Source organism: Castanea sativa, chromosome 10, assembly GCF_040712315.1.
Source record: "Castanea sativa cultivar Marrone di Chiusa Pesio chromosome 10, ASM4071231v1".
Classification (NCBI taxonomy): Eukaryota; Viridiplantae; Streptophyta; class Magnoliopsida; order Fagales; family Fagaceae; genus Castanea; species Castanea sativa.
In genome coordinates this window covers 184,306-195,743 of record NC_134022.1, presented here as the reverse complement: position 1 = coordinate 195,743, position 11,438 = coordinate 184,306, and the positions used below count along the sequence as shown (strand labels likewise).

The following is an 11,438-nucleotide window of genomic DNA, read 5'->3' as shown; positions in this document are numbered from 1 at the left end:
TAATTTAAGTCTCAAATAAACAAATAACTTTAAACTATACGTTGCGTCAAAATGTGAAACTTATAAAAAAAATGTATGATAAGGAAATGCATGCAGAGTAAATGTAAACATAGTTGCAGGAAGTGTACTTCTTCAAGCGTTCGTCGCTCTAAGGGTGAGGTAGCTTCTGCCTGTTAAGTGTCTCTTGTAGGGTGGTCGTCGTCTAAAGGGTCATCCTCCAGTTCATTAGTTGGTCCTACCATTAATCTTTGGTCTTCAATGTTCATGGTGGGCAGCTGTTTATCCACATTCGGCCTAGCCATGTAGCACTCTTGTGTATCAGCTTGAGCTCCTCTAGTTTATCCTATATTGTACTCCATAGGGACCTTAACCAGGAGGTGGTATGTTGAGGTTATAGCTCTTAGTGCGTGGAGGGTTGGTCTTCCACCCTGCTAGGTTGCTCCAGTTCTTGCGGATGTTGTATCCCAAGTCCATTTCTATCAAATCGCTGCAACTTCCCTTGACCTACAAGGATCTCTATTTGTTGTTTCAAATCATAACACTCCTTCATGTCATGTCCATGATCATGGTGGTAATATCAATATTTGTGCTTTGATCACTTGCTCGGATCCCCTTTCATCCTCCTTGGACATTCCAACATGGGGTCGTCTTTGACTAGTGTATGGTCGATAGGATCATTTAGTGGGGTGAAACGAACGGGTCGGCTAGTAGAGTGTCTAGGCCTCTTGCCTTCTCTTTGGCCAATCGTTCTTCGTCCTACAGTATTGTATTCGTCATTCCTACTTCTCTTCTATTTGCTCTTCCCTTTTGTAATATTTCGAAAGGGTAGATAGTGATTATGACCACTTCTACGTTGATCATGCGATAAGACTTGATGTTCTTGCAGTTGCTTAATTTGCAGTTCCAATGCTTGGTTTTGTAGTGTAAGGGCTTTATTTTGTTGAGTAAGTCGCTCAATCGCAGCCGAGCATGTCTACAGTTGCCATTCTACAACAGTGAGGGGATTTCTAGTTTCTTGGTTGATTGAAGTCATCGATCGAGTTTGGACCGTACGACCTTTTGTCTCAGGGATAAAGCAATGACTGATTACTCTTATTTCCCACAGACGACGCCAACTGATGATGCCAAAAAATCATTAGTATGTCGCACGTTCCTCACGTACTCGATACCAGACCTGCACAACAAAAAAAAAGAAGAAGAAGACCTTATAGAGAGTACCGGTGTGGTACCGGCCAAATACCCTCTGAAGGTTAAGTTAGAGAACTCTTCACAACTCTCGAGTATCAAAGCTGGGGTAAATTATGTGTACCTTTATGAGAGAGGGTTTTGGGGGTTATATAGTGGTGTAGATTTGACCTTAATTTCTTGAGGAGGAAGGTCTTTCCTTATGGGGAGATCTCTCCATCAAATTTCTGGATTTTTCAGGATAGTTTTCCTTGTAGATGACCCTCAATTATGGTTGGGCGTAGGGTGTATGGCTTTTCTATATCAAGATTCTTGATGAGCACTTCTAGCCACATGGGAGCCATGTGAGTATTATGCGTCCCCCTCTATTGGGTTCGTCCGCCTGGGGTCTGTCCCCTTTGTTGGGTCCATCCATATTGAGGTTCGCCTAACTGAGGTTCACTTCCTCTGGACCCATCTGCCCATGGAAATGTATTTGTCAGTCTTGTCATGTCGTCAGCTTTGTAGGTCTAAAAATACCCTTATCAACAATTATGATTTTGTTTTAAGGTCGAACGTTGTGAACTAGTGGGTTTTTGTAAAAGCTGTAATTGACTATGAATGTTTGAGATATGTATTTCGTTTTAGAATTAAGGAGGAAGAGAAAGATAAATTCTTTATCAAATTTTATTCTACTATATTCCTCCAAAAAAAATTTTGCGAATTTCTTATTACATAAATTGAATAATAATAATGGATATGTGTGTGATTAATAATTGTTGCTTCTTATGATGAACTCATTACTAACAAAATTCTATAGCAATTATGCTATAATATATATGTACAACATTCTCCAAAATCATTTATATAAAATATTCCAACATTATATATGCATCGCACTAACAACTTACTAGCTATTATTATAGAGGAGTTATTAACCAAATTCAAGATCATACACGCATACTGAAGTTTTAGGCATCTTTTAGCTGTTTCAATAGACTGTTTGCATTATTATTATGGCCAAAACTCAACTGATCGTTTAATCTAATTAATGTATCAATTTGGTCAATGATTACAAGTTGTTAACAATGTATTAATGTTTTTAGCATATTCTTGAAAATTCTCAATTATTGGAAGCAAAATGTACATCTATAACCTGCGATCTATATACATATGTGTTTGTGTGTGTGTGTGTGTGTAACTAAATAATATTAATTGATATTATTAGTAAAATAAATAATTACAAACAACTGCAATTGTCATGCAAAATCTAATACAAACAAACTAAATTAATTTTTCATACCTAGTTTTTCTTACTCAATAGACCTCGGTGTCTTTTTATATTTTAAAACCGCTGTGTGTTTAGAATTCGATCCGAACTTATTATTACGTTTCGGGATTCTTTATAATCTCAATTAACTACAAATATATGCTTCTAAAAAATACTACAAATACATATTTCATGTATTAAAACAATAAAACAAAAACAACTAATTTATAATTACTAACAATCAAAGTAAGAGATTAATCTAAAGACATAAAGTTTATAAATCTAATTTGATTGCTTAAAATAACTTGAGAAAAGAATTCAATCTAAAGGTGTTAAGAGTAAAAGAACATACGAAAATTACGGGCGTAATTGCTTTTCAACCTTTCTTTCTCTATTTTAATAAATATTAAAATTTTGGGTTTATAGAAAGAATTCAAATTTTGAAACTTTTTTTTTTATGGGAGAGGCAGTATGGTTTTGGTTGCACAAGTATGTACTCCTTTTTTTTATTTGTATTATTTTTTTTAGATTTTGTTTTTGTTTTTGAGTCACATGGGCTAAGTTTTAGTGAGTAAAAAAAATGGTTTGAATAAGTGGGAAAAAAAAAAGAGTGGTGTGAATAATTTAGAAAAGCTAAATAAATTTGGATAAGGAGAAAAAACAAAAGAAAAAAAATAAGAGAGAAGAAAAGAAGAAGTGGCGTGAATGGACTTAGTGTCCGTTTGGAAACAACTTATTTAAATTTTGTTGAATTTTTTTTTGCTAAAAGTGTGTCAAAGTGTACTTGTACTTGTACTTAAAAGAAATTAAGAAAAAGTGAAAAAAGTGAGAAAAAGTGGGAAAAAAAATGAGGTTATAAAATGTTGTACATAAAAGTTAAAAACTAAAGCTGAAGCTAAACACACTTTGGAGTGTGTCAATTTAGCTAAAAGCTTAAAAAGAATGAAAGTTTTATGGCATTTAATTAGATGCAAGAGGCTATTGTTTTTTGTTTGAGAAGTGCTAACGGATTCCCTTAGGGTAATGTTTTTGATAATCCATTTAAAGAAAATTTTTATGGAAAAAAAAAAAACAAGGGATAATTACACTTTGCCCACCTGTGGTTTGCCTCTATTTCGATTTGCCTACCTGTGGTTTAATTTTTGGCACTTTACCCACCTGTGATTACCACCGTTAATCTCCCGTAACCCACCTCTCTCCTCGCCGTTACTCTAACAAAGAAAATGTAAAAAACCAAAGCCCAAACAGATCAAACACACTCACTCCCAAAACTCACTCACTCCCATCCAACCCAACTTACTCACCAAACGAAGATCTCAGGAACCCATAAAGGAATGGATCTGGCTGTTTCAAATTTTGATTCCATTGATAAAAACATTTTATGTTGTACACTTGTTCTTTATCAAAAAGATTAGGAATTTTCAACAAGTACAACATTAACCTTTTAAAAAAAATGTAAGCAAGCATTACTGCATTGCTCAGACTCATTCGAATCGATACCCAAAACGATCCAAACTTTCTTTTAATATATAAACAGCCACACCAATCAACAATAACCACAAACTACAAACTGCTAATAAGAAAGGTAAACACTGAACTGCAAGATGGTATCCACGCCGTCTGTGGTGTGCAAATCCTCCTGATGAAGCAACCCCAACGTGGCGTACCCTTTTGCAATCTCATACTTCCCGGTCCCACCAACCACCGCTATCTGAGACTCATGCGACACCGTCTGATGCACCCCAAAGAAACTAATCGTATCCTTCACCACCGTCTGGTCTTGGTGTTGTTGAGATTTGATTGGATTTTGATATGATTTGGTTTGGTAAATGTTGATTGTGGTCGATTCCATTGTTGGGTTGGCTAAGTTGTGGTCAGATGGTGGTGGGTATGGGTGAGATCTTTTCTGGGTTTTGGTTTGAGGTGGAAGAGAGTGAAGAGTGGGTTTGAAAATTGTGTTGGTTTTATTTGGGTTTTTTGATTGCAATGGACTCCAAAACAAGATTAGGTTTTTACTTTTTATTTATTTTTACGACAAGACTGGGGTTTGTTAATTTTTCTGGGATTTTTTGAACTTTTTTGGGTTTTTAGTTTTTGAACTTTTCTGGGTTTCTAATTTTGTTGGCAGGAACTTTTCTAGGTTTTTTTTTTTTTCATATTTTCGCTAGAGCAATTGTATATGAATAGTTCATTGCTCTGTAAAAATTGGATCTAAATTTGGATTTATATTAAGTTGTTATTTTTCTTTTCTCATACAACTTTATCATGCTTTCAGATTTATAATTTGTTGTTTGCTTGTGGTTGAGATGATAGGTTCAAATACAAGTTGAAGTTCTAAGAAATTGCATAATTTTTTTACCAATAGCACATTTTGATCTTGTTTTCTCTTGAATTTTTATGTTTTTTATATTTTGGGAGGAAAGAGACATAAAAATAGTGCAAAAATACATATTTACTATTCTTTTTAACAGAGGTGGGTTACGGGAGACTAACGGTGGTAATCATAGGTGGGTAAAGTGCCAAAAATTAAACCACGGGGAGGCAAATCGAAATAGAGGCAAACCACAAGTGGGAAAAGTGTAATTATCCCAAAAAACAATTAATATTTTGACAGCTTTTTCCATTTCCCATAAAAGTGGTGTCAAAATTTTCTCAAAATAGATTATTAACCATTGCCTTAAGGGCACCCATTAACATAACCCTTTTTGTTTTACTTCTTTTTTGTTTTTATTTGTACCATGTAAAGTTAGAATAAGACTATAGGAGGTACTTTTTTATTTCTAATCTCGAGAGGGTCAAAAATCTCTAACCTAGAGATACTCATTGAACTTTTTGGCATACTCAGGGAGGTCAAGCACCCCTCTCTCTCACCCCCTGCTTCTCTCTCTCTCTCTCTCTCTCTCTCTCTCTCTCTCTCTCTCTCTCTCTCTCATGATATTCGCTTCGTAATGCTTTTTTATTATCAAGCCATGACACCAATTGACTTTTGATGTAGGCGGGTTTGAACCCAAATCTCTTATTTAACATAAGAAACACTATCAGTTGAGCTATCTGAAATTCACATTTTTGAGTCTTGAGTATAGAAAAGATTGTGCTAAGTTATGATTGAAAAAGTCTTCAATTAGATCATTGAATACTTTTTCTTTTCTCTTATCCTATTAATTGAATAAGAGGTTTGAACTCAAATTTCTTATTCAACACAAGAAACTTTTCATTTGAGCAAATTTAAACCCACCCTCTTGAGCATTAAATATAGAAATGCTTTTTCTTTTTCTTTTTTCCTTTCTTATTATTACTATTTTTTTAAAGTATTTTCCTAACACCTTCACATGATATGATTTTTCCTTGATTAATTTTTCCTTCACCAGCATTAGAAATTTTGAACCATTAGATGTGAGAGGATACGCAAGTACACGACTAATGGTCTTGTTTACTAATTCCATGTACGCAAAGTCAGAGTGATATATACAATAACATGTTGAAGTTTTTCTAGTTGGTGCCATGGGATATTCCACTACAGTTTGTCTTTGCGTGTGCAACATGAGAACTCCAAATCATTCTTGAATATGAAGGCACTATGAAGTTTCAAAATACAAGTAATGAATTTGTTAGTGATTGAGAAGAGTTGATAAGAGTCATGATTTATCATACGGCTACAGTTCTTGGCAAGCAGGTTGATAATGAAATGATTGGATGATCATTGGAGACTCTCCTCACATAATGATAAAATTTATTGCCAAATGATAAATTTGTGCGCTTAGCCCTTGTACTTTCTGCCTTTAATTTGGCTACTAGGATGGTCTCAAGACGTTATAAATCAAAATCAATACTAGAAGAGATTTGCCAAAGTTGACTTGTTTGCAAGTAGTTGGAAAGAAGGTCATGGCAATTCATTAAAACCTATGTACACCAAGATAACATAATATTCTTTATGAGTTTTTTCAAGTAGCCTGGAGCTCAAGTTAAAAAAACATTGATCAGTTTATCTATATTCTGTAGGGGACAAAAATATAGGAGAAAAAATCTATTTGGGCAACTTGGCCATTTCTCCTGTTACAATCTGATCCAGTTGGCCTCTTGGCACATAGTATAGAACCAAAGGCGCAATTTTATGATTGAATAGTTATCTATATACATAATAATAGATGAAAGTGAGAGAAACTCAAATTAAAATTCTAAATTAGAGTTTCAATTTTGCGTCATATACTAACGAAACATATATATTTAAGTCATATACTAACGAAACATATATATTTAAGTTTTAATCCAATGTATCTAAAAAGTTTAATAAATGTTTAATTAGCAACCAAATACCAAAATATTTGTCAAAACATATGGAAAATATTTTCCAAGTTCTAACTTCCAAGTTTGAAATCCAAAATAAGTTAGCAAATGGAAACTAGCTAACTACAATATGAAATCCAAAAGCAAGATGAATATGGTGAAGTGGACATTTAATTATTCTCATTCTAATATTCTTATAACTACCGTCCTAAATTCCTAATCATCATCATCCATTTCATTATCTATGTAGACATTATATATTTGTATACTAGAATTGCAAAAGATATCAAGATACAATTTTACACTCAACTATTCAAGTTATACCACTCAGCAACAATTAAAGAGCATGCTCAAAAAAAATCAATCAATCAATATACAAATACAAGCATAATTGATAAAATTATATATAAAAAAAAATATTTTAGTAATATTAGAACACAAATGAGTATATTGATCAAACAAATTTAACAACATTATAGCTTAAAAAGTAGCAAAGCCAACATCATATTCTTAATTTAGAAGCATTCCTTAATTTTGATTACAGGTGAACTAGAAACTAGAAAACATTTGCTTAGGTTAACATAATTTTATAAAAATAAAATAAAAATTCATACCATCACACATGAAAAAACCGTTAAAGCTTCATCAAAACAAAAAATTTATCCCAAAACCAAAAAAAAAAACCAAAAATTTATGTTTTTGGTAGGATCGATAGGATCCCATATGATCATATACAATCTTACACGATCCTACGTACGATCCTATCATTTTTACGATCCTAGTGCGATCCTAAACATTTTGGTGAGGTGGGATCGTAAAATCGCATGATCCTACGATCCAAATCGCGATTTTGACAATCATGGCGCCATGTGCCGAAAATTATTTATTCTTAAAAAGTTTTATTTCTTAATTTTAGAATCAAATATAAGACCACATTATAAATATTCATTTAAGTGAGTTATTGAGTACAAAAACCAAAGAGTTTAGAATAAATAAATTGTAAAACAAAAAGTGCTTCACAATAATTTAAAAAAAATATGGACAATTTACATTTTATACCTAATAATATACTTACAAAATTTTTTAAAGAATTAACAAAATTTAAAAATGACTATCAATAGTATTTAAATTATATATATAACAATTATATCATGCATCTTATTGTATATCTCTAATTGTATCCATGCATATGTATGGGATTACAAGCTAGTATAATATAAGAACTGCAGCTCAACATTCAGAAAGAATCCTCATCTCCAATTAGCCTTATTTTCCACCAAAGGAAAAAAAATCAGATAGAAATTTCATATCCAATTAGCCTTGTTTGAGAAAGAAAAAGCCAGTCTTGATTTTTGGAGTAAGAACAGGTACTCAAAACTCACAGAAAGATCATTTCCATTCAGCCTTGTTTTCAACCAAAGAAAAAGAAAAGAAAAAAGTAATCCTTGTTTCTTTGGAGTAACACACACAATGGCTGAAATTGTGGTAAATTTTGTAATGGACAAGTTGACCACCTTAATTCAAGAAGAGGTGCAACAGTTGAGGGGGGTGAAGGAAGAAGCTGTGTGGATCAAAGACAAACTGGAGCACATCAACGCCCTACTAATCGCTGCAGATGAAATGGAAGGCAGGAGTCCTGGACTTGACGCGTTGATTAAGCAACTAAGAGATGTCGCTTATGATATTGAAGATGCTCTTGATGAATTCAGGCTTCTCACGCATCATCCTGACCATGAATCCCATGCTTTTCTTACAAGAAAATTTTCCACAATAAAGAAATTTATAGCTCGCCATCAGATGGCTGCAGAAATACAACGCATCAATTCCAGAATCCAAAGTATCTCAGATGGACACGAGAGATTCCAGAGCAAAACTATCGATGCCAAGATTTCTGTTAAGACATGGGATGACCATCGACAGAATGCCCTTCTGATAGAAGAAGCTGATCTAGTGGGCATCGAAAATCCCAAAAAACAGCTGGTCAGCTGGTTAATCCAGGATGATACTGGACGAGAAGTGGTTTCCGTGGTTGGAATGGGGGGGTTGGGCAAGACCACCTTGGTAAAGAAAGTCTATGATGATGCACAAGTGAAGCTACAATTCAAATACCGTGCTTGGATAACTGTTTCTCAATCTTTTAAGATGGAAGAGCGACTAAAACACATGCTTCAGCAACTCTACCGGGTGAAGAGGAAACCAGTTCCTCAAGAACTGGACAGCATGACCAACGATCAGCTAAGGACAAAAATCAACAGCTTTTTGCAGCATAAGACTAAAAGGTACCTGATTGTATTAGATGACTTGTGGCATATAGATGAGTGGGATGCAGTCAAATATGCATTGCCAAGCAGCAACAGCAGCCGAGTAATGCTCACAACACGCCATTCTGACATAGCCTCTGCCTCTGTCAAGGAATTCAATGGTAACATCTATTCTTTGAACCCTTTACCTCTTGAAGAGTCTCGGACTTTATTTTGCAGGAAGACTTTCGGAGAAAACTCTTGCCCCCCTTATTTGAATAATCTCACAGAAAGTATCCTCAAAAGATGTGAAGGATTGCCACTTGCAATTGTGGCAATCAGTGGTGTTTTGGCGACCAAGGACAGGGTAGATGAATGGGATATGATCAAACGTAGTCTTGCTGATGAACTTAAGGAAAATCCTAGACTCAGTAGTATGGACAAGATATTATCACTCAGTTATAATGATTTACCTTACCATCTCAAGTCTTGTTTTCTGTACTTTAGCATCTTTCCTAAAAATCATGTCATTGACCAAATGAGGCTAATACGATTATGGATAGCAGAAGGATTTGTGAGAACAAAAAAAGGCATGACTTTGGAAGAAGTTGCAGAAGGCTACCTCTACGAGCTCTTGCACAGAAGCCTGATCCAAGTGGCTGGAACAACTAGTGAAGGGAGGATCAAAACATGCCGCGTCCATGACCTGCTACGTGAAATAATCATTTCCAAGGGAAGAGAACAAAACTTTGTAACAATAGCTCGGGGACAAAACACAGAGTGGCCTGAAAAAGTTCGTCGTTTGTCAATACATAAAACCATGCCAGATGTACTACAAAGCCAGAGCATCTCTCATCTTCGTTCTTTGCACATGTTTTGGAGGGTAGATTCACTGTCTGAGTCTTTAAAATCCCTTTCATTTCCCCTTGAGTTTAAGCTTCTTAATGTCTTAGATTTGCAAGGTGCACCTCTAGAGGTATTTCCAAAAGAGATCATCAAATTGTTCCATTTGAAATATCTAAGCTTGAGGAGCACAATGATAAAAATAATTCCACCCGCAATTGGGAATCTTCGGTACCTAGAGACATTGGATCTTAAACACACATGCATCACTGCATTGCCTGTTGAGATCTTGAAGCTTCAGAAACTTCGCCACCTACTGGTGTATCGGTATGAAATACAATCTTATGCACAAATAAATTCCAAATATGGCTTCAAGGCCATGGCACAAATAGGATGTCTCCATTCCTTGCAAAAGCTCTGCTTTATAGAGGCTGATCATGGCAGCAATGATCTAATGAGAGAAATTGGAAAGCTGGATCAACTGCGGAGGCTAGGCATTGTAAAGTTCAGAAGAGAACATGGGGTTGCTCTGTGCTCTTCCATTGAAAAGCTAAAAAAACTTCGTGCTTTGTCTATAACTTCAATAGAAGAGAACGAGGTCCTCGATCTTGAAAGCCTATCTTGGCCCCCCACATTTCTTCGACGGCTATACTTGATAGGACGTTTGGAGAAGTTACCACACTGGATATCTTCTCTTCATAGTCTGGCCAAGATATCTTTAAAGTGGAGTCAGTTAAGGGATGATCCACTTGAATATCTTCAAGATTTGCCCAATTTGGTACATCTTGAATTTCTACAGGTTTATGAGGGAGAGATATTGCATTTTAAGGCTGGCGGATTTCAGAAGCTTAAGGTTTTAAGCCTTGATAAATTGGATGAACTGAAGATGGCAATAGTTGAGAAGGGAGCAATGTCTTTCCTTGAAAAGTTAATCCTCCAGCGCTGCAAATTGTTGCACAGCCTGCCATCAGGTATCGAACACCTAAGCAAGCTGAAATCACTGGAGTTTTACGACATGCCTGATGAGTTAATCATGACATTACGTCCAGACATCGATGGTGGGGACTATTGGAAGGTTGAACATGTACCTGAAATTAACTCTACCTATTGGAAAGATGGCGGTTGGGATGTCTTCTCATTATACACATCAATGGAGGGAGAGGGTTCAACCTCAGCACCCACAAGGAGCCTTGAACTTCCTCCTTATTGGAAATAGTAATTTCTGCTTGCTGTGCTTTGGGCATTTTATTATGTTGTATTACATATTACTCTGTAGACTTGGCCTAATTATCATGAACGAGCTTCTGCTCGTTGTTTTCCTTCTTGAATAATTGTAATGTGTCCCAGTGACCTGATAATGTATTAATAAATGTTGCTAATTCAACTTCTTGTTAGAAAGAGGACAGCAACAGAAAAAAATTTCTAGGTGAACAAGAAACGAGTGCCAAAAAAAAAAAAAGATGGTTGTCATCCCTAAAACACTAAAAATATTCTTCACGAGTGGATCAACCTAGATGTCATTTCCCAACTTTACATCATCGTTCTCACTGTGGAACGGTAAAATTTGCAGAAGTTATGACACATCGTATCATTTGCTCCCATCTCATCCCAAACCCCAGTAGATCTACTTCACAGTT

The 11,438-nt window shown here is 35.3% G+C and overlaps 1 protein-coding gene across 1 annotated transcript; it reads left to right on the top strand.

The window, feature by feature from the left end:
- Nucleotides 1–7,987: 7,987 nt before the first annotated feature.
- Nucleotides 7,988–11,129, top strand: LOC142612970 (disease resistance protein RPM1-like). The gene has a single exon (XM_075785145.1). It carries the CDS (start codon nucleotides 8,189–8,191, stop codon nucleotides 11,015–11,017), a length of 2,829 nt encoding a protein of 942 aa, XP_075641260.1. The 5' UTR covers nucleotides 7,988–8,188; the 3' UTR covers nucleotides 11,018–11,129.
- The last annotated feature ends 309 nt before the right edge of the window (nucleotides 11,130–11,438 follow it).

Excerpts from the sequence above, each read along its gene's own strand:
- LOC142612970 (XM_075785145.1), top strand. The coding sequence starts at position 8,189 with ATGGCTGAAATTGTGGTAAATTTTGTAATGGACAAGTTGACCACCTTA.